The sequence below is a fragment of the Anopheles stephensi genome, chromosome 2 (assembly GCF_013141755.1).
Source record: "Anopheles stephensi strain Indian chromosome 2, UCI_ANSTEP_V1.0, whole genome shotgun sequence".
NCBI classification, from domain to species: Eukaryota; Metazoa; Arthropoda; class Insecta; order Diptera; family Culicidae; genus Anopheles; species Anopheles stephensi.
The window spans coordinates 23,486,786-23,514,430 of record NC_050202.1 but is presented as its reverse complement, the minus strand read 5'-3'; the positions used below and the strand labels follow the sequence as shown (position 1 = coordinate 23,514,430).

The 27,645-nt window shown below is 44.2% G+C and overlaps 1 protein-coding gene across 2 annotated transcripts in view; it reads right to left on the bottom strand.

Annotated features, from left to right (window-relative positions):
• Window positions 1-27,645, bottom strand: part of LOC118507460 (MOXD1 homolog 2-like) — a 171,811-nt gene that overhangs the window by 14,681 nt on the left and 129,485 nt on the right. For both annotated transcript variants that reach the window (XM_036045953.1, XM_036045952.1), the window contains exons 4-5: window positions 12,698-12,853; window positions 4,063-4,329 (exon numbers count right to left, since the gene is read on the bottom strand). In XM_036045953.1, coding sequence (XP_035901846.1) covers window positions 4,063-4,329; window positions 12,698-12,853 — 423 coding nt within the window. The remainder of the gene's footprint in view (window positions 1-4,062; window positions 4,330-12,697; window positions 12,854-27,645) is intronic.

The window sequence follows — 27,645 nt, the reverse complement described above, 5'->3', positions numbered from 1 at the left end:
TAACGCTCGCGCTTAAGCCTGCTGGTTCGTTGCGCAATGGTGGAATTACACACTTTCGTCGTGACGAACGCGTGACGGCACACGATTCGGTGACGAGCTTTTCGTTTCATTTGAATGGTGGACGTGCCGCTGGTTGACTAACGGGTGTAAATGGGTGGTGATTTGTAATGTAATGTAAACCTTGTACCTAGTCCTGCTCGAAATCGAAACGTTTAGTAAGGCGAACATAAGATATATGAGGAGAGTAATCAAATTTAAATGATCACTTGGTAAGATGGATGATGGTGGTTTGATTTTTTTTAAATTTTACTCGCACAAAATGATTATTTCCAAAATTTACACTTTTTTTAAATTCTATCAAACTGTTTGATTATTCACTAACTAATTAGCTAGCGACAATCAGTTGCTGCAGTCCAGAACTACAGAGGCTTTATAACTAAAAAAAACTAAATTATAGTGACTGTACCTTACCTTATTGAAAATCGTCGAAGCTCCTATTCAAACAGCGTCCCAAGATCCCTAAGGATCAATTAGAATTTCTGAGGAGCTCTTAGTAATGCTTTGTCCAATCAATTATAGTCGTTCTTCATTTTCCCAACAAATTCAGGGGAATTTCATGGTGATGTCTAGCAAGGTCAGCATGCCAGAAATGGCAGGCATGACATAAGAGGTCGTTGAAGTTAAGAAGAAGAAACTGAAGGTCTTCTTTTTGAACTCGAATCTGTACAATTCTTAAATTTACAATAGATATTCAGAAACTATTTGGGTTTACTGAGACGAAGTGAAAACCCGGAAGGATTAAAAAAGAAACAATCAACAGGATAATTATTAAAATTGGAACAACAAAGTAAGCTCTAAGTCTTTCTCTCTCTCTCTCTCTCTCTCTCTCTCTCTCTCTCTCTCTCTCTCTCTCTCTTTTCATGGCCTAACGACCTCTTAGGCCAACCATTTCTGGTTTACTAGACTAAATGATACTACGTAGTTGGATAGTCAGTCCTCACTATAGGGAAGATGGTTCGGGTGGGATTTGATTCCCCGTTCTGCCGTGTGAACACCGGCGCCGTTGTTGCCCTGGACCACCGGATCGCTCCCGTCAATAAATAATGAGGTCTTGGGTGTTCCTCAAGGTAGCGTCCTTAGTCTTATTTGATTTCTATCATTTGTTAATGACTGTATTTCCATCCTCCCCGCCGATGGTTTTCTGTTTTACACAGATAATCTCAAGATCTTCCTTCCTGTGTCCTCGTCTGCTGACTGTTGTCTGCTCAACTCTATTCTAAATTCCTTCTCTGTTTGGTGTCGTAAAAATAGCCTACTCCTGTCCTCCGATAAGTGTTGTGCGATTAGATCCTCTGTAAAGGATCTAGGTGTGAGGCTCAACGAAATGCTGTCCTTCAGTTACCACGTTGATTATGTTATCGGCAAGGCTAATAAATCAATGGATCTGATCATTAGGCTATCGTCCGAAATCCGCGATCCCCTCTGCTTGAAGTCTCTGTGCTGCTGTTGGGTGCGATCCTCCCTGGAATACGCTGCTGTAGTCTGGTCTGGTCTGGTAGCTACGAGCTCTATCGGCATTCAAAAAATGATATCACCTGTTCGACTATAATGTCCCCCTGCCTGTCTCGTTTTCGTGTCTGTCTTCGCCAAGCCTCTTTCCTTGCCACCTAGTCCTTCTGTCATTCTCCCTTTTTCTTTAAGTGTTAAAGAGAATTGTTGAACCATCATTGGCAGGCAATAAGAAATAAATAATAAATAATAATAATTAATCATAATAAATTGTTTTGAGCCTATAATAGCATGGACGGTAAGACTCAACTCATCACTACTACTGATTTAGGTCTAACTCCCGAGTAGGTCTAGTACGGTTTTCAAATCGGCTTGTTGCGGAAAGGACTCGGTTTGTCATTTCTGACTTGCTGTGAATTGATTTTATCCGTAGCTGGATAGGCAGTCAGTCCTACATACGGCATTTGAAGTCCAGTTTTGCCATATAAAGACCAAAGCCGCTATCGTCTCGGACGCCCAAGCACCCCCTATATACAAATAATATCATTTTTATATGTTTCAAATTTAAATAGAAAGATGTAAAATATTATAAAGGAAAGATGTAAAATATTATAAAGGAAAAAATATAAATAAGAAGCTTTACGCATATTTGTTTTATGGGATTTAAAAGTATAAAACAATTTATTCACGATTTCATTCGCAGGTACTTCCAAAAAAACTTATACTAAAATAACAATCTAGAGCAACGGGTTGTTAAAATTACTTTGAACCATACCTTGCTCTAGCTATTCTCTGGACAGTTTTCCCTAACAAAAAAGTTTACCCCATTCATACTAAATTCATTGCTCTCAATGGAACGTTCTCTACAAAGCTCTAGAAAAAAAATGGGCCACAAAAGACAAACATGCATGATTCATTCCCGTTTGTTCTTTATCAAAGCTCTCTCCAGTGCCCAGCAAAAGACACAAACAAAACCGATTGAGATGATGAAGCATACAATTATGTACGACAACGATCAACTAACCACCACCCTAAAGGACCCCACACCGTCCCACAAAATGGGGTTTTCAGGTGGCAACGAGTAACCAGCCGGACCGGACAGCGTCGCCTTACTATTGCCGAAAACTCACACGACGTGAACCGGGAGGTTTGACATTTGCACCAAACAACGACGACGACGACGACGACGACTGTGTTTTGCCAGATGATGGGTGTTGTTTTAAGATAATGGGGTTGCTGGTGCCTTTAGCTCGGTTGCTTATTCCCACCCGCTGGTGTATGAGAATTTCGCACAGCAGGTCAGGGAACGATATGTGTTGCGCTATCGCCAGCCAGCTAACCTCCCCCAGCTGGACACCATCTTCATCGCCAACGGAATATCGGAAAGTTCATCCGGACTATATCCCGCCCCGGCTACGATAAAGAAGAAACGAACAGTGATTGCTATGTTTTTTTCACTCTGGACGAGGTGGCATAGGACACACCGCCGCACTGGGACGTTGCCTTTGCGATAGGAATTTTGCAAGGATGCAAACCCAGAAGACAATAAAGAGAGCACAGCTCACACTCGCACATCCACACACGGCAGGGAAATGCACCATTCACCGGTTCAAAGTCGAATCGTTGGTCGTTGTAGCACCCCAAAAGCGGAAAATCTCAGCCCATCGTCCCCGGCACAGATGACGATAATGGAGCGAGTTTTAGTGATTTCGATTTTCGCTGATGAGTCGACATTTGGGCCAAGTGGACAAGAACTTTGCCTGTGCGCTTTCGCTCCTGAGCTTCTGCAAAAAGTTGCAGTCAAAACGAGCGCAGTGTTTGTTAAAAGCATTCTTTAAATTGCTTCCAATTTGTGAGTTCATCCTTGTGTGTGTTTTCCCTGCCCAAACAGTCATCTGGCCCCTCAAATGACAGCTGGATTCTGTCTGTGGACTTTATGGCCCCCCGACCGAATGACGATGGACGGGTGGGACCTCCATATGAGAGGACAATTTTGCTTGTTTTTCTTTGTGTGTGTATGGAAAACGGATTTGATTATTTAATAAAGTGAAACGGATAGCAGACAGCAGACGTCAAATGACCTGCCCGAATGTTTTATAAGGGCACGTACTGTTACACTGATGAGTTCAACAGGTTCTGCAAAAGGGGTAATCAAACTTTTGCTCACGCCGGTTGATTGCAGCGCGCCTTCTAAATAATCACGGTACATCGAGCCTTTGCCCGGAACGGGTTCAGAATACGTAAAGATGTGGCCCGGGACAAAAGTTTCTGGCCCGCTTAACCAGATAAGAACAAATAAACTTGCTCACCAAGTGTTTTCCATTCCAGTCTGCGGCCTGCTTGGACAGGAGCAACACAGGAAAGATAAATAAAGACTCGCCGGCCCCGTTTACAATCATCAGCAAGTTTGAAGTTGGTCCGGGAGTGTAGGATTTTTGGTGGTTCGTTAGGCCGTCTTTCGGCGATTCGGGAGCCCGCACAAACCCCTCCCCCAGATACACGGACACACACACACGGACGGATAAACACAAATACACTAACACACTAACTTACCCTAATCAGATGATGTTTGCGATTGATATCGTTCAGCTTGAACATCTTGCACCAGTGCAGGGTACCGTCACCCTGCGGCAAATTTACGTCCTGATTGAGCAACTCCATCGTCCGAAGGCGTGGATCCGGTTTCAGCGGTGCCTGGTTGATCCGCTGGGTTAGGAAGAGCGAGCGGGCCTGCTTGAACGCTTCGACCGGATCGGGCAGGTTGCCGGGCGACTGTGGTTCCTTGCTGTGGTACATGTAGATCACGCGCATCGTATCGTTCTAGGGAGAATAAGTAAAGAGTTTTGTGGTTAAAATATATAAAAACTATACTTTCGTATATTAAAGTTTTAATATTAATTCATTTATGAGTCCACACAAAAGTAAATGGCAGTTATATATGATTTATACAGGCTTCTCATCAAAAGGCTGCGTGATTATCTCCGCTAAAATTAGGTTTTGCCTAAAATCACGGTCTCACTGGGAAACTCCTTTCTGGGTCAGCCACACCGTGAACAGGACTGTATATTCAGCTAGGGATAAAATCAACTCAAAGAAGCCAGAAGTAGGACACCAAAGTCTCGCCGGCTTGGTAGTGCTCAAGATGAAGAAAAAGAATGTTGGAATAAGTTGAACAACTTTTCATTAAAAAGGTTTGCCCTTATCCTACATCATCTCTGCAACGATTGAAGCAAGCACCGAAATTCCAGCTTGCTTCCAAATATTTAACAATTCACCCGTACCTGAACGGAAAACAACTTATTTTAAGTGCCGGTGCAGTGATGCAGTTCCTTCTTCCCTCTTGTGCAATCACAACAATGCACCCCGAATTAATTGCCGAGATAAGTGACCCATTAAGATAATTGATCGTCCGGAGACGATATAAACTCCGGGAGTAACGTTGGCGCCAGAATATGGACGAACTTTTACCAGGCCAAGTGCCAAAAGCACGGGCTGCAGCTTACGGTCCCCTATTGCCGGTGTGTGTTTTATCGTCTGATTATACCAATGTCTGGTATCCGAAAGTTTCGAGCAGAAAGCGTAGCTAGTATCCTGCTCCTGTGCGGATACTAAGCTCAGAAAACTGGCATGCCGATATGATGCGTTTTTGTTGTGTATCAACTCGATCCTGACCCTGCAAACTGCAAAAAGCGGGAGAAGATTGGTACCGATTTTTTCTAATTTAAGAGCCCATACTCTTGGTGACAGAAAGTCTGATGGTGGACCTCAATTTCTTGAACCAATGACCTGGTGGTCATTGTTGAGATCGTTCGAAGCCACACACACACACGCACACCTGGCAGCAACAGCAGCATCAAAGAGCAACCATATTAATGTGCTTCCGGGCTTTAATCTTGACACAATCCACTGGCTCCACCGGTCTGCGGTACGGCGTGTCTCTGGCACACTTTGAAATGTTGGCCAAGTTCTTCCCCCGGGGGAAGTTGACGGAGACCGCGCGTGTGTGCAAGGGTTGATTGCTTGCTTGCTTCAACTGGGAGGGGGGTTCGGTTATGGTGGTTCTGTGTTGCTCAATGAGCTTTAGCCCCCGAAGGAGCAAAACCACCAGGTTACCACTTGATGACCACCAAAGATCCGCCGGCGACAGGCACCGGTGTGTACGTATGCAACGACCGATGTTGCGGACAGCCGAGTGATGAAATCACGCGCACGTTCGCTTGACCGCCCGAACCAGCCGGAATGCAATTCATTGCGGACCAGTGTGGTAGAGAATGCCTGGCGGGCTTCCTCGGCGGAACACCCCAGTGAACCCAAGCTGGCCATTCCATCGGAAGACATCTAGACAACTATTATCGGTGTGTCCAGAAGTGATAGGCAATTGACACCGTCACCATCGTTTCGTTGCCGCTGTCGTCCGCATCATCTTCGGTCGATACGGGCGGATAGTTGTGGTGAGCGTCGTTGTAGTGCTGATGATTGCAATCTTCCGCTTTTCCCCCGGCATCCCCGCAGAAGGAGCGCAAACCAATTGCAATTTAATTGAGCGCACGTGGAGCATGCTGATTACACGAGAGGCTCGAGAGTGCTCCTTGCATTCGGGAAAGGTTCCCCTTACTTGCGGCTATTTCTGGATCTGTTTGCCTTGGCTCTTTGCAGTACTAGCTCAAAGCATCGGCGATCGAGCGAACGAACGAAAAGTCAAGCGCAAAGCGAGGATGTCGTCAGGTTTTTCGTTTTTCGTTCTGGAGCACCTAAAGCTTGAAGCTTAAGCATCTTCGACATCCAAAAGCCTTAAGACTCATAAAATACCACCGGGCAAATGGTCGCAGCAGCTATTTCGAGGGATGAGATAAAGCGGTATTTATTCTACTAATTGGCTTAAAGTACATCCCCACGTCGGTAGCTTTTTGAAGAGCCACCATTTCTCGGTCTCTTGCAGTAGCATCAGCACTGCAAGTGCAAGGAGAGGAACAGACAAAAAAAACACGCTCATGCCACACTACGTCCCGAATTACGATCAGAAACTGCCAAGCAACACACAAAGTAAAATCGAAACGAATCCAACTTACAGGCGGGTGGGGTTCTCTGGAAGGAGGATTGCGTCTTGCACGCTGGAAACAACGGAACGCCATCTCCTAACTTGTCAGCAGTAGTTGGCAGTCGGTAGCAGGTCGCTGACGCCTTCGACCTAGCTTGATACTGCTGCTGCTGTTGCTACTAGCGCTGCTGCTGCTGCTCGTGACACGGAAATTGATTACAAAACCCCCAAGAGCGAACCGACGTTCGCGGCCGGTGACGTCGGTTGCTTCTTCAAACTATCGAACGCAAAGAGGAAATTAATCGAAACGGAACGAACGACAACTTTGAAGGTTGGGGAAGCCCATCAAGCTCCAGAAACCTTCCGATCGCTTCCCCCTCAAAAGACAACGAACGAACGAAAGCTTCCTCTCTCTCTCTCGCTCGTGCCTCGATTTTATGAGACGAACTTTCTTGCAACTTTCCCTACCCTGGGCTGCGCCATCGATAATTGGCAATCGATTTCTTTGTGGCGCTTCTTGCCAGCTTTATCAGGCTTATCGTGCCTGGTACGCGAACGCAAACTGATGTAGAAGAAAAGAAGCTTCCTTCCCTCCTTTCGGGAGGAATCGCTTTTTTGTTGTTGGCCTTTCCGTCTTGAGTTGCGTTTAGCACGCGATAGTGTTAAATGAAAAATTGTCATCACTTTTTCACCGGGTCATTTGGTTGTAGGGGAGGGAGGCAAGCATTTCGTGTGGATGTAGAATTAATGTCCAATAAATTTTCTCCCCAACAAAGAGTGCTGTTAATTTCAAGAATTCGAAGGTACGAAGGCCCTCCTCTCGTTCTTACTTAATACACCGATTCTACTTGTGTTATTGTAATATTCTTGCTAAAACTGAAAGCTACCCACAGAAACAAGCGCCACAAGCAAAACCAACTTCATTCCGTGCTATCGTGTTTCGTCCGATCGATCACAGTCGATAATTAGTGCAAAATGGAAGCCACTTTTCTTCGTCTTTCGGGTAAGCAGCCGGGCCAAGAACGACAGCCAATGACGAAGCCTCAGTTGACGGGGAATGATTGGCTGAACGTTTCATCGGTTGCATCAGTGTGGAAGCAATTAACGCATGAAGCCACGGTTTTGAGATGGAAGCGAACCTTGAGAATGGGAGTTGAACACACATTTTTCACTTGCAGCTCAACGATGTTTCCCATGCGGGAGGTTTTCCTTGCTGCAAAACCGATCACCACGATGATGATGATGATGTTGATTATGGTGCGAACGACGCAATCACCCCTTCTAATCCTCCAGAGGCTCAGTGGCCTTTCTCAGCAATTTCCCCGGACAATTTGCCATCGGGGTCTGCTGCTGTCGGTCGAAGACGAATCGCGCACACACGCAATGTCTCTACCATTGCACAATTACGGCTGGCTGTGCTTGTACTTTTCCCGCGGATGTTACTTAAATCCCGCCGGGTGCATCTTCGACCTACATGCAGGGCTGCTTTTCGCTCGCAGATTGCACACTGTCACACGCGCACGGCGTAGTTATTTAATCCCGCAGCAAAGCTTGGTGCATAATTTTCCCGCCGATGCAAGTGCAACCCCGGCCGTCCGATGCGTACGGTGCATCCCATACGGAAGGTTCCACCCAATCCAGCGCCGGTTGGGGATTAGATGGAATGGCCGGAAAACTCGCTGATTGAAAGATAATCACACACACGACGTGCCGATGGACGGAAAATTGCCGCTTTATGGATTTTAATTACGCACCGCGATTGCGTTTTTGTTTGCGCTTTTCTGCGACCGAACCGAGCACCGTGCCTGTGCTTCTCCGATTCCTCCCGCAATAATCTTTGTCCTACCTTCCGAAAAAAGCCTCAGAACCATTTGGCGGAGTACTAGAGTAACGGGGGCATGTGGTAGATAAAACCGCACACGGCCTATAAACCGCACACGCTGTAACGAACCTGTTACCACGAACCAACACCCAAACACCTTTTTCGGTTGCATGGTTATGTCACGCCCGGTTTCGGTACGCATGTTGTCGTACGTGAAAACATTCATCCGTCGCTACTGCCCCCAAAACATAAACACACGCACACACGTGATGGTGGTTTTCGGTGTTAGCGTTCGATGAGTTGAAATTTGTAAAACAAAGGCAAAATCAAACAACTAAACAACATGCTTGCAGTCCCGTCCCTGCGGCACCATATCCTCCCTTGCAAGCCGCAGAAATAAATGAGTTCTTGATGGAGCTCCATAAATGATTGATTACATTCAATGGTTCCACCACCCACCGGAAATCTCTCCAACTTCCAGCAACCCGTCTCTGCTTTCCCCCAGCCCATAAGACCATTTATCCTAATGATATCGATTTGTTTGGACATCAGTTTTAGCCTTCTTCTTCTTCCCTTTATTTCTTTTTTCTTCAAATCTAATCGCGTTGCAGCCCGTTCTGTCACAGAGCACGGTGTACACAATGTGAACAAATTATGGAAATGAGCTGGCGGGCATAGAACGACACCGATTAATTATGCCCGATATGAGCGGATCTGTGTAGATCGCGGGAACCCGATTGTGGTTGATAATAATAATGGGCCATTTTTGTCGTTGTTCTGGTGGATGTGTTGTGCGGGGGGAGCTTCGCGGGCTGATTGTTTGTGTCTTTTAATATTTTATGTAACAAGCGAGCAGAGTTTAGCTTTATTTTTGTCCGGATTGCCAGTGTGACCGAAACCATTAGTGAGCCGATTAGCCGCTATTATCGAAACCATATTACATGGACGATTAGATTGGGTTAGGTAAAAAGAAAAAACGGGGATTGTAGAAAGAAGCGATGCGCCACAAATTATGTTACAAATAATGCAGGGATTAAGTGTTTTTCTTTTTGTACTGTCCGATACAAAGTTAATGGCCTAGTAAACAAAAAAGAGAACACACAAAATCCAATGCAATCTTCAATCATTGTAATGAGTAAAAGTCTAGTAAGCCACTACATAAATGACTGACGTCATCAAACAAAAAAGAGAATCGCGAATCCTGACCAACCTGATCAGATCCTATAAGTCACACTCAGGTTAAGACTTTTTGAGTCTTTTGGCCTTTAACACTAAACATTCTCTGCATCACAAGACGATAAAACAACAGCCTTCTCCCTCCAATGGCCAATGGCTCCCTCAAGATAATTTAAAACCATTTAGGAACAATAGCATTAAAAAAAGTCTGAGCATCGACATCAACATTGATGATGAGTTACTCGCATGTGCGCCGGCTGCCAACCGGCCATACTACATCCGGTGAAAACTTCCCTACTCTAAATACCTGTCCCAACGGACGAAGCTGGGGCTGTAAAGAACATTTATAGTCCCAGTACTCACATACGTCTATGAGACAATCCTCTGGAAGATGCTCAGAAGGATTTTCGGCCACGAATTTGTGGAAGGATAATGGAGAAGCTTCCAAAATGCTGAGTTCTAAGAGATGTACGATCATCTCACCATCTGGTCATGTTATGAGAATGACACCGGACGGCCCAGCCAGTAAAGTCCTTTAAGGCCCACCAAACGGACAGAGGAGGCATGGTACCAAACTGAGATGGAGTAATGAAGTTGATGCGTCCACCAGAACGGCCAGGATTATTGATGGAAAAATGAAGGCGCTGAACCGTGAGCGGTATCGAGTATTGGTGCAGCAGGCCAAGGCCACGAAGCGTCTGGTAAGTCGGAAAGAAAGTAATTTTGTCTCAATGCTTGCAAGGAATAGAAGATCACACAAAGTGACACAGCCGACAAATGCTAGTTCAACAGCATTTTTAGAGCGGCTTAGGGTAGGGTGACACCGAAAAAACTTATCTTCTTCATGTCTTCAGATTTATTAAAGACTCTGTAAAAGCAACAGCCAAGATACAGGCTGCTATAGGATTGCATTTGAGTGCTTAAATAATGTAATTCGTAAGTTGTGCAAGTTATTAGTTCCAATAGCAGAACTAGCTAGTTTTTTAGACCAACAGCCAACGCTTTTTCATGAATTAAAAATTCAAATTCCAAATTGCTCATTATTTTAGCACTTAAAATAAACACCGAAAATAATAAACGTCGTTAATTTGAATCCCCATCACACTACACGCACAATTGAACGTTTATCGTGCATTATGTCACAGTCAAAATAAAGCAGCAGCCGCTTTGTAGTGCTCTAACCTACAAAACCCGAAACCGCTTCTCCCTTTTTAAAGACATGCCAAAATCAATATTTAAACGGTTTTCGTGTGCAAACATCCTTCCATCCAATACGCGTGTGTTCGATTTGTAACCGCGGTGGCGTTTCACTTCGCTTGAATCGCTGGGGCCGTACCAAACGAGCCGGACCCGCGATAGGCGATTTTCGTGATTGACTTTGTGCCAACTCTCGGGTCTCGGTTGAACTGTTTCGTAAACATTTCGTCCGGACAGGTTGAAAGGCAGCAGCATCACACGGGAGGCCCATCGATTTTCGGTACCTAGCGGGTGCAACTCTGGTGTAACGCTGGATTTTTTTTTTCTGTTGGTGCTCCCCTGAAGCTGTTGCACACACAGACACGTGCACACGCCTTTTATCGTACGGGAAAATTAATTACAATCTCACAGTGAGCCACAGGGTGAAGAATGATGCATAAAGGCGCGCGCTCCACGCAATCCATTGTGGCGACCAGGTTGAAGTTGCGTGTGATGCCGCCTTTTTTTTCTTTTGGTTGATACACACGGTGTGCCCTACTTCTCTCGGTGCAGTTGTTGTCTTCGGGTTCGTTGTTGCAATCAGACAGACGCCCTCTTTCTTTCTCCCCTTTCCTTGGTGGTGCTCTTATGTCACACCAGACCATTCTCCAAATGGAGACGTTCGAGATCGATCGAGTGCTAGCGAGAAGTGGCAGTGCTAAAGTACTCTCGAAGTCGTCCACTTTGGAGTCACATTTACAAAAAAATAACCGACCGGGTTAACATATGCAAAAAATAAGAGCCCCGTAAATGATACGTACACAAATCAATGCACAGTGGGCTCGAATTGTTAAACGATTCAACCTGAACTTCACAGTAATGTACTAACCCGTATTTCATTTTTTGAAAAATATTATTGGACTTTTTATGATGAGACCATAAAATCAACTTTCAACAGTAGCCTAATTTTTTATTTCTCAGTCGACCAGCAAGGTCATCACAGCCAGATAGTGGCTTTTAAGACTATTTATTTGGACTAAATAAACTCTTCTTCCTGGTCCCTGCCACTTGATTTTATTCGTAGCTAGATAGTCGCAACTGCGTACGAGAGACGGTCAGGATGGTATTTGATCCACGATCCTTCCGTGTGGCGTCTCTATCGCCTCACTTACAAACTACAAATAGACGAAACTTCAATTAAAAAATAAACCTTTTTTAACGCTACTTTAAAGAAAATTAATACAACTGTCAGTGGTGTATATTATAATTGCAATAATAACGCCATCTTCTGGTAAAGTGCCTTAACGCATTTTTATATAAATTAAATGTAGAGTACTTATTTGAATCTTTTTCTTCGTTTTTGGTGCTAAAACCGCGTAAGGTATCGGCCTATAATAAGTAGCTTCCTATGACTCCTATGAGGCAATCTAGATGGGATTTCAATCCAAGTCATGCCGAGTGAAGTCTGACGCCGCTACAGCTTCGGCCAACGGATAGCTCACTTATTTGAATAGTAAACAAAAAATTATAACAATATGCCCCGATCGTTAGAACAAAAAAGTATAAAATAAAATGCAATTTATTTTTTCCACGTGCCATTTTCACGGTGCCCACTGTCCAACAGCAACTCTGGGCTGCTGGGACAGTTATCTTCAGCGTGACAAAAAATAAACCCCTGCCCTGCTGAAGATGCATTGTGTTCATTGTGTTATTTAAAAAAAAAGAGTTCGTAATGAGACACGCGTGAAGTGCTGCGAGTAGCTTGCGTAAGTAAGTTTTCGATACGCCCCAAACGAGGGGACCCATTAAATGAGAAGGGCCGATGAATAAATATTTCGTCGTCTTCGACACGCCGGAGAGGTTTTCCTCGCCCGAAAGGTCACTTTTGGAAATCGGTCCTTAATGTCCACGGCCAAGTACTTTGCGATCGTTTGTCTTGTAATGAAGATGGTAGTGTAAGGCTAGCAGGTACTTACCGTGATTGGTACATCGTACGCAACGTCACACGTGTCCAGTTTGCGCTTGAACCGAAGGACAGTGTGTGTCTGGTTTTCGTAGCCCAGCAGCAGCACATAGTCCTGCGAGGAGTCAACCAGCGGCTCACCACTACCGTGCTTCTTCACGTGTCGGTCCTGTAATTGAAAAAAAAGAAAATGGGGATGGTTTTTTGTGTTAGTATTTTCTAGAATTGTAATACCGAAAAGAGGGTGCAAGACTAGATGCGTGTCACTACTTCCCATCCCCATCTTTAGATACGTATCATTAAGGTCTGTGCAACACACCATTACCGCGGTGGTACACCTGTTTCGGTGGTGTGGTCCGGACGTTCAAAATAGCATCATTATTTCCATCGCCACTTGAAATAATGGCGAGTAAACAGTGGCGAGTACACCACCACCCCATTCGCGAGCGAACACACACACAGACACAAATTAATGATTAATGTGTTTTGTGGTTATCTTGAGCCTGGGGGAGGCTTCCGAAACAAACTTCACCTCTGAGGCTCTGAGTCACCAAACACGCTCAGTTACAGTGCTTCGTGTTTATTTCCGGACCCGCGGACTGGGTTGTTTTCCTTTTCGTTCTGCCCGCTCTTAATCAATAAAGAACAGCACTTGGAAAAAGTGGTGACGACCAACGACAGCAAAAAAGAGTCGTGCCCTGGTGCCTCATCTGCATTTCAAATCGTACGCACCCGTGTGTTCCCGGTTGATTTGTCAGCGTCCCCTGGCACTCGCAGGGCCGTTGCTCTGGTTCACCCTGCCAGACGACATGCACCGAGCGTAATTATCGAAACGGTGTAAGGGTAGAGTGCTGAATGTTTATGTTCCCTGGCTGTGTATTTTGCTTACTCTACACTTGGGGTGTGTGTGTGTCTGTGTGTGTGCGAGTCAATGCTGGACGGCTGGTGCCCGTTGAACGACCTTCTTGTGGTCGATTTGGTGGAGTTGACTTTGTGGGTACGCCTTCATCTCTTGCAACTCATTAAAATAACAACGCCGATCGCAACTCTCGCTGCCAGTAACACTCGCTGCTGCTGCTGCTGCTATTGCCAGGGCCTTACTGTGATCGGGATAGAAGGAAGGAAGTGCGAACTTGCTACCACTACTGGTCGTTTGGACGCGGGCGCTTGCAGCTATTGTCTCGGCCAGACGCGAGATACTTGCCAAGAGTCGAACGATCGAATCACAAAAAAAAATATAAACGGGCAAGCAAAACACACTCTTGAACAGTAAATTGAACAGTGGTGAAGGGAAAAAAAAGACCAGACAAAAAAGTTCACAATTATTCTTGCACAGTGGGTGAAATGGTTTTAAGTGCACAAACACTTTTAAATTGTTCAGTATTATCAGGGCTCAAAATCAGGGAATTTTGATGGTTTAAGTGTTCAGGTTTAGTAAAAACCATTATCAGGTAATCATCAAGATATACCCAGCCTCGGAAGAATATTCTGGAGGAATATAATTGGATATCAACAGAAACAAGTCTCTTGAAAACAATCCTAAAACATAGCCATATGATGTGTGGGATAAGCATCCGAGATGGTTTAGATTTCTCTAGAACAAGCAGTTCGGCAGTTCAAAGATGGTAAAGTACTGGATATCGAATCCCATTCCGATTTTATGTACGTGTGGACTAAGCATAAATGTCGTGAGGACTGAATTTCCGGATGTGCGTTACAAATTAGTATTATAGTTTATTATTCGGCCAACGCTTGTTGTGGGACTTTACATAATTGGATGTGAATGGCGAGGCTAAGTTAACAAGTCGTTAAGCAAAGAAGAAATAATTATATTTTCCATGTGAGTCCAATTGCAATAAAATAAACTCAGAAAGCTACTTATTAGAGAAAAATCAATATTAGGTTTTGGTTTTTGGCATTACAACCTCGAATGGGCTCGGCCTGCCATTTCTTAGCTGGAAAGTCAGTCCTGCCTACAGGGAGGCGCGGTCTGAGTAGAATTTTATCCCCGGTCCTGCCATGTGAAGACGGAACTAATATTGGGATTTCTGGAAAATGAGTACAAAAAATTTATATTCAAGTTCAAAGAATGTTTGAACGCTTACTAAGCCTGAGAGAACGTGAGAACAAAATAATGCAAAACCAACTTAAATAACTCAAGCACACCATTCGCCTAAGATCATTTCCCGCACTGTTTACACCATCACCGTACAGTGTGTTGTTACGCGTGTTTAAGCCTTTCCATCCGCACACATCCACCGTGCAGCGGCCGGGGAACGGTAGCAACGTTGAAAAATTAAAATCAGTGCGTCTGTGACTTTTAACTGACCCCATCCAATAAGGTGACTTTGGCTTACAAGCCGTTCCACCGATCGGACGAGCTTCCCTGATTGACCGCAATTATTCAATTACGGCCTGGTGTGTACGTACGATTGGAATGCGTTGCGCTGTTTCGTATGGCACTTGGGAACAAAACAAAAAACAAAAAACAAGAAGCGAGAAGCGAAAAAGGTCATGAATCAGCATGATGCTGGACGCCGGAAGCCGCGACACAAGATTAAGACCCCGGCACAATCGATCGATCGATATTGTGTTCCGATATTCATTAGTCACGTCTCTTGCTGTTGCGTCTTGCGTCTTTTTGTGGCGTCCCGTGAGTGTAAATTGGCGCAAGAAAAATGGGAAAAGCTTGCTGATGGGGTAGATGCTGTTTTGTGATGCAGCAGTCACAGTGCAGTTGTAGCTTTAATTAAAATCCGAATCCAGCGACAACGAGAGAGGGAATGGCGAGCATCGAAAAAAAGCTTCTCAAATATAGACACACTAAATTCCCGAAAGCAATCGTTACGATTGGGTTGGCGAGCGTACACTGCTCACATACGCTAAAATCAACCCCGAGCCGGGACGAGGCTTAAAATGGGTTCTTCAACAACTTTATCGCCGTTTCCAATTCCCTGGTGAAAGTTCTCGCGCCATGTTTCTAGCGAATGCGAACACAGCCGTAGAACGGCATCCAACACACTCACACACACATCCGCGCACAAGCAATTTTCGTCCGTTTCCGTTTGCGAAATTACTACTTCCAGACAGATCCAGTAGTCCGCGCTCTACACACGCTTCCGCCATTGCTCCGTCGTGGCCGTACGGAAACGGGAACGAATTGTCGATGAAGCCATAATTAAAACCAACCAATTAGCCGGTTTAGTTCTTACCGTTGTTGGGGAATGTTCATTAGGAATCCGATAGGGGAGTGTTGCTATCAGGTTCGAGCAGCGAAATTCTGGCGAATGAAGAGATTATTCGCAAGTAAATCCGAATGTTGCGGCGGCGCGTGTGCCTGTTCGGAATTATAAAGCACTTGGGTTGGGGGTTGGAATTGATACCGGACGAGCAATCGAAGCAAAATCAGTGTATTCATATGATGGACGTGATTCGTTGTAACACGGGTGGAAATAAGTGTAACCAGGTATGATTTATGGCGAATCTTTGTTTTCCTAGTGTGATTGGTTTAATTATTACCTTCGATTGCTAGAAATGTAGTTGTATTTTGCACTCAGCGATAGGCTGCCAGGAAAGATTTACTTTATTCGTAAATATACTGATATCTTCATCGGAATTGCTGATACAATTACATCATTGATCTTTTTTCAATAATGTCATCTACGAAATATATATGAACATGATAGAATCTAGAATAACAGTTGCAGGAAAGGACAAATTAAGTAAAAAACAGAACTTGTTCCGGACGATTCCAACAAAATTCGGAGACCTTTGGCAGAAAGTATATGTAAATAAACCGGCCGGAACCGTCGGAACTGTCGGAGCTGCTAGAGCATTCGGAACTGCCGAAACTACTGGAATCGGCCGAACCGTCCGGAAGCATTAGTGAGAATGAGCTCACCTTTGATAAAATTGTTTTACGAATTTAATACTTTGTACGGATCGATCATTTAAATGACACTTCACGTTAGGGACGGTGTGCGACTGTAATGCTTGTTTAATGCATTCAAATACAGAATAATCAAAGTATAACAAATGTGTTACTATGCTTCCGGATGGTTCTAACGGTTCCGTGTAGTTCCCACGGGTACAATGACGGTTTCGAGCGATTGCAAACGGTTCCGGGTGAAACCAGCGATACCATTTCCTTGAATTAGGAACCGGAGTTGAACCTGCTGAATCCAAGGTTGAATCGTATCTGCATTCCAGAGAACTCCTCATCAGTATTGGGTAGTTGCGAGAACAATGCAATAAAAAAATCAATAAAGAAAATACGTTCAATCCAGAGTTCATGGAGGTTATAAGAAGATCAGCAACCATTAGTTCATTAGCATCAGCATTTGGTTCAGTAGTATTAGGTTAAATACATTCTTTTGCTCTGCTCTATTTGTTAGATTTTTTTTCATTCATAAAGGACGGCCTCTTAGTAATTGGTAACGATATAGAATTTCCGATTTCACATAGTATTGACGACGTTTATCGGAGAAAAATTGGAAAGTGTAAACAAAACGATCGTTTGAACGGTCGTTGTTTCATACAATGAGGAGCACAGTTTTATCCATTTTAAAAATTTTCCCACAAGGAAAATCAGATGAGCAAGAGGGACAAAAGATTTCTCTTGTGAATATAATTATTACCATCAGTGTTTATGACGGACATGGAGAGCAAATAAAAAATCCTATTCACTTTTTAAACATGTAGGAAGTGACGCTGAAAGAGTACTTTTCGTAAAAACGCTTTTTAAAAAACCTCATTTTCCCACGTGTAAAATACAACCCATTTTTGTCACTTCATTCGATAACCGACAAAAAATACTCCCGCTTACAAATGTTCTTTTCCATCGAATGAAAACATAAACCGTGCCCGCTGCTTTTTTCTGCCTTATCTTCTGCACAATAAAATGTAACGTTTAATATGTCTTGCCTCCCTATCAACTACACATCTCACGTATGTTTTCGTCGCTCATGAATTTCACCGCACCAAAGAAAAAAAACCGCGCCGTTGGTGTGTGCATGTTTGGGTATCCATGAATAAAAGCCCAGAATAACGGAACAGAACAGAGCACGCCCAACCAAATGGCAAACAGATGGTACAACAGTGTGTCGCGGAAGTGATACTAATACTCGTTTCCTCCTTCTCTAGCTGCGGGTATCATTGAACGCGATTCCCTTTTTTTGGGTTGGCGGGCCTCTTCAAGAACCCATCCAACGGCGCAAAAATCGATCAATATGCGTGAGTCTGCCATTCCCTGGTGCGATCCTGAAGGACGTTTGAAGCTTCAGCTGCTGGTGCTAGACGACATTTCTTACCACCACCACCAGTGACGGTCCACTTCCGGCCGCCTTCCTTTTGTGTGCGATTGAGTGTGTCACGGTACTTCCGGGACGACGTACGGGAGATTGCGTTACTACGGTGCACCATTACTCGCACCTCGTACTGAAGGGCACTGGCGCGCGTCAGGAGGACGCCGGAAATGCCTTCGAAGGTTGGAATTTTCCGACACGCCAAACCATCCGACGGTCTCAATTACCGGGAATACATGTACTTGCGATCCATCTATCTATCTGATATGCTCCCGACAGCGACCGGTGCAGTGTCAAGGGGAGGTGAAAAAAAAAGGTCGCCCGACCCGGTTGTGCCGGGAAAAATCCGATTCACCCGGTCCATTTGCGCCCTGCTCCATCATCACCACGCGAAGGATGACACAAGCATCAGCATCATCATCATCTTCATCGCCACCAACACCACCACCGGATGGATGGTGTTGATGTCGTTTCGGTTCCCGGAAAAATCCATGACCCCGTCGGCGCCCCCCGGGCTGCTGATTTCCATTACGGGAGAGTAAAATTCCTGAACGCGCGCGCATTACGCGTCGCACGCCACCATTCACGCGAGGACGGGAAAATTGGGCAGGAAATTGAATTTTATCGCACAATAATATGATTTCGATTTCGCAGGCTGGCCGTGTTGCTCGGCTGCTTTGAGGTGTTGGCGATGGCAGACACAGAAAAAAGGCCCGGCGCGGCTCAGCTGTGCGCCACAAGAGTGGCATTCCGAAGTGTGATAAATAAGAAAGTCAGTGTTGCAAATCGCGAATCTCCGTGTCGCGAGATCGCCCCCTGAAGGGAAGAAATCTCCAAACGCCTCAGAAGAACCGGAACACATCCGGAAATTCGATTCGCGAACACGGCCGTTCGAGTACGCCCGCGATGATGGTGTGGTAATTGAATTGATTTAAACATTGCCGTGCGCGAGCAAAAACAACGCCAATATGTCGCCCGGTTGGCACTGTGTTTTGCTTCGAGTAAGAAATTAAATCGCTTTGGCAAATTTTTTGCATTCTTTCAAGTACGAGACTTTCTTTTCGGCACTGCACGCGCCGTGTGCGAGAATAATTAATGAGGTACCTACAGTGTGCGGAAAAGAATTGTTACTTCGGTGTCGTCACAACAGCAGCAGCAACACCAAAAAAAAGGACGACCACTCCAAACGCCCGTTCGATGATAAATATGCAAATTGTGTGCCAAACGCGTCCACAGGACGGAAAATGGTAGAAAAAGGCACAAAGTTTATGCATGCAGATTAAATTCAACAACGAATCAACAGCAATAGGCCCGCGATGGGATGGTGGTAGATTGGTGGTGCCGATTGTTTCGTTATTAAATTACGGCGCGAGATTGTTTCCACGAAACCGAATGGTAATGTGTGCGCTGAAATGATTTCTGTTTGGAAAGGAAATAAAATGTCACCAGCAAGTACATTGATTTAAAAGATAAGCATTATGGTTGAAGGAGTGAGCAAGTAAGAATGAGAGAGTAACAGTGATAAGGATTTGAGCCTTGCTTTCAAAGATTTTTAACGCCTGAAGGATGAACGAAGGCGAATTGGCGATTTAAATAAATCAAAAATTTAATTCTAGCCTAACTAATACTATTCTTTCTGAGTGATTGAGGTGTAATATAATGAAAAATGGTTGAATAACTTCCATATGATGATTTTTTATATTACGCAAATTACAGTTCAAGAATCAGCTTAACCAAGAAGATAATAACTTAAAAATCATAACAAATATCGGTATTATAAAAAAAAACTAGGGTAATATGCATGTGAATTGACATGGTTTAAGGAAGAGGTACACCATCGCTCTATGAGTTAAAAATAACTGCAATATAAAGCTTAACCTAAAAGAAAATTAGAAAACCACGAAAAATATGAAGAAATATAAAAATAAAAATGAAGAACATATTCCAAACTTTTCACTAAAACATAGAAAACAAAGAACTCATCAAAATGTAAACAGGATAAACACAAAGTTCAAGTTAAGTAAATGCTATAAAGACCGACGAAGACCAGTGACATGTGTATAAGTTTAAAAATCGAGAAAAAGAAAAAAATAAAGATAAAAAATAAATAAGTTTAAAACTTGTTCATCAAATAAAAAATAGAGCGCTCGGGTAAGTGCGTGCAATATCAACGGTTACTATGAGAATATCATCTGACGACATTACAGTAAAAGGTATTCAATTTCCCTATGATTGCCGTTGCCATGTCAACTAGCTTTGTTTGCCATTTCATCTAAGGAGCCTGCCATAAAAATAGATACTATTGCCCTATTAACTGAAAACCCCTGTAAAAAGGAAAAAAACATAAAACTTAAGTCAACATTTCCAAAAAAAAAATCCAAATGAAATTGAATATTGAATGAACAATAAAGCTGATTGATTTAATGTAAAAATCTATAAGAAAAACAGGTATGGACAAAAAACCAATCAAATGTCAAGAACACTCGAAGCAAACAATTATACATAGGACAAAAAATCAAAAAAGATATTAAATCTGTCCATTAGGAATCTTTTCCGTGAATTATGAATACTCCCAATAGAATGACTCATAAATGACTTCTCGCATCTGGATAAAAAAGCCGACACTTGAAATCAACTCACGCATATGCGTAATTATTACGGAAAACAGGATTTCCCTCACTTTTACTCCTCCTCAGAGAATACACCGATTGAAATATGAATGTGTAACTTAAAACACTCACAAAAGCGTTAAATTTCCGTCACGACTAACCAGAAACCCCCCATCCGACAGTACCGTTACTTTTTGGCGTCTTGTGACATTTAAAAGTACAATTATCGACTCTCGAGACACCCCTTCTCCATTCGCTGCCTTCTGTTAGATCATTAAAACTAGAACACGCACCCCAAAACTGTCACTGCATCTATTCTGGAGACACAGGAAAAACACATCCATAATCAAACCAATTAGAGCGGCTACCCTGTCCGTTCCGAGCGCTACATAATGACCACCTTCAGCGCAGGGCGAACCTTCGGTACCGAACCCCCAAAAAGGCACCCCACTTCTCGACTGATCCACAATCGCTCCCCACTGACCTCACAGTGTCACAATGGAGGGTGATGCATTTGCGTGTTCGCGTGCTCGATCGCACCCTACAACCGCGCGCCATCGAAATTATGACAGGCATCGTCGTGATGATGGACACGATGAAAAGCTGGCAGATAATTTCGGGAACCGTGGCACAGAGAGCTCTTGGGCAGAAAATGTTTTGGAAACAATTTTCATCGCTCACGCCAAATCGCAACACGCGGGTTCCAGGGGACTCTCTCGCTCTCTCTCTCTGGAGAAGCACAACAGCGCAGAATTGGGATACGAATAGGAAAAATAAACACTTCCCTGATCTGTGTGTGCCTCCCGACTGGCGCGATAGGTCGCTTTTGTTAGCAAACCTGCTCGTCGTGCTTGGTTTATTTTCGTGTTTTTCGGGCGCATCAGCAGCCACAGCGCGAGGAATTGTTTGGCTGTCACCGCCGAGCCGCCGGCCAGGAATTTCATTCTTCTCGCTTAGCCCGCGCGCTCGCACACACACACCTTTTGTATCTTTAACCACCCGCGTACACTGCTGGAGCGGATCTGCGGACCACACGTGGGGAGCTGTGTTGGAAGTCGGAGAAGAAGCAAAAGTAAAAAAACATCCTCAGGGAAAAAAGGGGTGATTTGCCTCTCCAGTATCTCGAGGGAGCCGATCTAGTTCTTCTTTCCCTCGTTTGAGGGAGAGAAGATTAAACTGAGGGAAGATCAAAACGTGATGAAGTTGGAGCAGTGTAGAAAGCGATTCGTGCAACCCAACTGCAGCTTGGAGTTCCTCGCGCGACCCACACTCTAACCCCCCATTCAGATTTCCGCTTCACACCCAAAGGGGCTGTAACCTTTTACCCCCTTTCATAACAGTTGGATGGTGTTTTGATATGATTTCATACCTTTGCTCCATCATCTCGAGGGATCGGAATGTGTTTTTTCAGAAAGCGGAGCGTGTGTGCGAAAGGGTTTTTCTATGATTGATGAGTCCTAAGTGGGGGACCCCTGTTTTTCACGTTTCACTTTTGCGTGTGGTGCGTACCAAATCTGGTGTGTAAGGAAATCGATATATTTTGGGAAGATATTTGGGGAGCAGGTTGTACTCGAGGAGAACTTTCGCTTGCTCGGAATACTAATGCACGTTCGTTCGTTTGTTTTTGATAGGCTCAAAAGGAACTAGGGAGAATGGCGGAACTTCCTTTGATAACTTCAGTTGAAAACTTGGAACATCTAGACCGATAATGTTGTAATTCACCGGGTGGTCCGCCGGCCATTTACACTACAGAAACGGGGCTACAGCTCTCACACAAGACAACTAAGGACTCTACGGGCGAAATCAAGCAAAGGAATCAAAACAATGGCAAGCCAAGACCTCTTAAGGTTGTTGTGCCAAGAAAGAAGAATATACAAACAAGCGATTGAGTTCCATCGAGCTAATGAGTATGAGCTGGAAGGATGAATAAATTCGACGTTCTATATATACACTTATTAAATTCTTAAGCGGCTTTAAAGCAGCATCCAAGAGACTCTCTCACTCTATTGCGTCTGCCATTCCAGGCTTTCCGGATGGGATTTGCAACCTGGTCCTACCGTGTGCAGATCTAGATCTACTGTTGTCTCAAAACTAGTTCAAGGTAAATCAAGTCAAGGCTGCCAACAATACGTCCAGGTCGTTCCTAGTAATGGCTGGCAGGACTTTTTAAGATAGTAGGGCCAAAGAAGACAGCAAACCTAAAAGCTTTTTTATTCTGGAGTATTGTCCTAATTATTACTGTAATTGTAGGTAATCCTTCGAATTTCAACAAAAAGTGTTGTAGAATTAAATGAATAAATTTTATGACTTTACTCTTTTATCAACCAACTCTGCAATAAAAACGATATCATATTAATCTAAACTTTGGACACAAAAACTGAATAAAATTTAACTTGTTCTATTTAATTTTAAATGATTCTCATGTAAAGATACTTTACAAAAATTTAAAATTTAAAAGTAAAATATGTCACATTCCAGCAAAGAAAATCAACACTGGCTTGTTTGTATTGCAATTATCCCCCACCGAACAAAGGCCAATTATTAAGAGGCCATAGAAATCGCCACTTTAAAACCACCGAAACGCAATTGAAGTTACCATCCATATGGACGTATGGACGGACACCCCCTCCACTCAGCACAAGTGGGAGAAAATTGCTCGAGTTGCTTCAATAAAGACGTTGTGCTTAAAATCTATTTCCGCATCTATTATTCGTCCGCTGGGGTTGGCCATTCCGTCCGCACCAAAACCCGTACAGCATCCACTGTCATTCAAATTAGCCTTCCAAATGGGATTGTTTACTTATCCTTGACAATCTTAGACCCCCGCGCGCACACACACACACACACACATTCCATCCATTCATTCATGAGTCGTATGGGGGCCGCGCTCGGTGTCCGCAGGAGCGCGACCTGTGTACTTAAAACAGATGCAATTGCTTAACTTATGAAGATTGAAAGGAGGGGGTTAAGTTGGGCAGGTGAAACCGTTTTTCCGCCCATTTTCCCTTAGTTATACACACAAACACACACGTGTGCGCTGCCCACTTTAGACCCCTTTTTCGCCCCAGCATCGAAATGGCACGTAAGTGAAGTGATTTTCATGACGTTTATGAAAGTGCGCCCTGGTTGCCGTCTGCAGCGTGATGCTAAGCGAGCAAAGGGGGTTGGCCCGAGCAAGGTTTCACCCATATTGGAGGTTTTGAGTAGCAATTTTTGCACACACGAACACCCGCCGTCAGCCGGAGGGTGTTCTTTCCATTATGAGAAGTGGCCGGCTGAAAACGAGGATAATTACCGCGTGTAGGAAGGCCACACGCTTTGTCCCCACACAAACATCAAGAGCACAATCGGTAAGAGATCTTCGGAGCCATCTCCACTGCTCATAGAGTGAAACGTTTAAGCTACCTGTAGTTTTCATTTGCTGGTCTCTTCTTCCCATATTGAGCTATCATTCAACGTGCCTTTCGTCACCTACTTCACAGCTCGAGAGACATCACTTCCCGAAAAGTGGCCGGATTTTGGAAGCCGAAGTTTAGCCCCAATGTTGTTGCATCCGCGGCTTCCAAAGAACCGCATTACGCTATCAAGTTTCCTCCCCCCCCCCCCCCAATTCGCTTTTATAAAACTCTCCGGGCTAATTATACTCGGTGGTTTTCTGCAGGGTGTTATCGCTCTCCCACTGATGTCACCCACAAGAGTCAGGCAGCGATAGCGGGACAGATTTGGATCTTTAGGCGGTTTGCAGTTTGCTGCTGTGTGGTAGAAGTTTTATTTCACTGCTTCAATGGCGACCAAGCGGGAAGGGCCATACAAAAAGTGTGTGGCAAGAATTTTAATTACAACCCATCCACAGAGAGCTGGGCCAAGAACTTGGGATGACGTCTCGCTTGCAGCAACTTGCAGCGATGGTTGAAATGATAACGCAGCAGGAACAAAAAGGAACAAGAAAAAGTAGAGTGCAAAACTCCCCACTCAACGTGCGCACGCGGGGGAATAGTCTCAGCGAAATAGTTTTCCACTTTTCCCGGACGTAGATAAGGGGACACCGGATAGGTGGGCGATAAATGGTGTATGTGATGCGAACGGGGATGGGAGCTCTTTTTTTTTAGATAAAAAGCTCGTGCAATAGGAGCAGGAAATTTGCAGCAACAACACGACGATGAAAGCGATGAATTCCCCAAAGGCGATGATGCAGCCAGCACGTGATCATGACTTCCACCAGCTTCTGCGTGAGGGGGGGTTTCGGGGGACAAAAACTTTACAGTTTACAGGAGCACTTCGTGGATTGGCAAGAAGGATGCCAACAAATACTAATGGTTTTGATTAATGCGGAGATGGGGAAGGATTTTTAGCTCTGTTTGTGCAATGAGTGCAGGAAGTTGTCATTTAACTGGAGGACATTGTCTTACCATTAAGCTTGCACCAGAAGCACATTGGGCATTAGGATGGGATGGGAGCTTAAGACATCCAAATTGTGTAGCAATTAAACTGAGTACTGTTTTCCCAAGTAGAGGTTGAATGAGGATTTGAGAAAAAATAATTAAAACAATGTTTTTAGATATTTTAATTGACGAAGGTTACAGCAAACTACAGGACAAGTGAGGAAAATGACAACATCGCAAGAGCAATCCTACAGTTTGTTGGGAAGTCTAAGCCTCTAAGCTCACTCACACCGAGGAACATCTTAAGAAACTATTGAATTACACCAAATTTTAATGATAGTATTGATAGGGCATCATTACTCGAACTTAACTTATTTCTGAGCAATCAAACGAAACCAACACTTCATCTTGGTGCAGCAAGATAGAGCTACTTCCCAATTCTTTCTGGAAGTAACCAAATCCAGCTCCTGCTTCCAGTTGTTAAACCAGCCTGATCACTTTACGATCACATGATCAGCTCTTCGATCTTCGATCCGGAAAACGGTACATTACCCACACTCAAGTGTCATAAACCCTATTCGACGCCCCTAACAAGAGTTCAACGTTCTCCGCCGGAACACACTTTCTGACAATCATCACTCAGCAGCAGCAGCAGCAGCAGCAGCATAACCGTTCTTCTGCCTCATCAAACAAACGGGGACCTTCCATCTCTTCCGCCGTGGCAGATCAAAACCTTTCAAAAACATTTAGAGCACGCGTACACGCGAGGCCTCTGCGTGCGTCGAACGTTGTTCCGTTCCGGGCAGGTTATACTTACCCCGAGTGTGGAGCTGCTTATGTGTTGCTGCTGGAGGATGTATTTTTACTTCCATCGCCAGCAAACCCCGCGCGGATGATCGCGCGGCTGGGGAGGGGGCTCGTAAAAACCGAAAGATAACAAGCGTATAATTAACCAACCAAACAGCCAATAACGGACCAATGATTCATTGTTTAAACAGGGCTTAAGAGAACGCGAACGTTTCTGTGTCCGTATGACTGTATGTACGTTTTCTCCAGTTCTTTCTTCTTTCCGTTTTCGGAGCCTACCATAGCAATAACAACAGCCATTGGGGTAAGGGGGCGGCGGCAGCAGGCTACATAAATATTCATCAAATGTTTATGCGACGCCCAAAAGAGAGAGAACCTCGTCCTTCGTTCTTGTAGCCGTCGATTTCGAGTTCGATTGGATATTGAGACCACTTTAGGTTTGGGTGATGTTTTCCTTTTTTTCCTAAGAGGCGGCGTAAGATTACGTGTATGTGTGTTTGTTTACCACACCCGGAGGGTTTTCCCTAAGATGGGGGTAGACGTTCGGTGTGCTAGAGGTGCATCCAGAGGAGCAGATTAAAATCGAACCGATTCGATGCTGGTCTGGCGGTGCAACACTATGCCTAATGGCTGTTAGACTCCTCTCCCCGGACCACATCACACGGCGAAGGTGTAGTGTAAAAGAAGAAAAACACCAGAAAAAAAGTGCTCTCCAAATTCCTTTCGGTTCTATGCCGAATGAAACAGGGCGCAAGAATGTGGTGTGGTTCGTGATAAAAACCTTTTCTCTACCCACATCCACCCTATCGTATGGTCGTAGCACCGTGATAAGATCACAAGCTGCATAAATAACTAAAAACGCCCGCTTTTTTTTCTCATTTGCAAAAGCGTTTTTTCTCCCCCTGGACAGTTAGATTAGAAATTTCCAAAAAAACAAAGCCCCACATACTGCTATCTTCCAAGAACGATTAAGCAAATAATCTCCCCTTTGTTTTCGTGAAAAAAAGACATTACTTACGCAAAACTCCCAAAAGGGTCGTCATACTTTTGTGTTCGAACTAAGAGAAAAATGAAAACCCGAACCTCACCTAGAACCGTTGATTTATTGACCTCCGGGTTTAAAGCTGACCATCTCCGGGATAGGTAGAATGAAAGGGGGCTCCATGCAAAAGATGCCGTGAAAGATACGCTACGGGAGAGGTATCGGTTTGATTTATGTGTCTAGGAATTAATTCAGCACACACGCAAATAAAAAAAAAAAGATAACCCATCTTCTTTTTTTGTATCTAAGGAACTTGAATTGAACTAGATCACACCAGGTGAAACGGTTTGGAAGCGACCAGGTCACTCTCTCACACTAGTGACCGAAATGACACGGAACATATGTTTTGATTCGCCCCATTTTCGGGCTAATAAAGTTTGCTCAAGACAAAGTAAACAAAATTAGCGTTGGGAATCGGTTGATTAATAGAGTTCTATCACGGAAACGTAGGGGCACGACCCTCAGTAGTAATGTGGGGATTGGTGGTGATTAATTTTGATTATAAATGGATGAAGTTATGAGAGCATAATTTTAATTGAAAGGAAATCGATTTTGTAGAACTGCAAACTTTTTTTTCAACAAAGAAAAAGCCACGCAAAAAAACATCCTGCCACTTTCTGTTTATTGATTTTATTGAGAACTTCAGCTGAGTGAAATGAAGTCACTAGAAATATGTGCACTGAATCCGGTTCAACATATAAAGATATTCCCCAGGAATCAATTATAATAGATGCACCAGGACTCATCATCCAAAAGCCAGTGAATGTTGGCAAAAATTGCTCCACAAAATTTAATTTCTCCTGGAGAAGTAATCCATC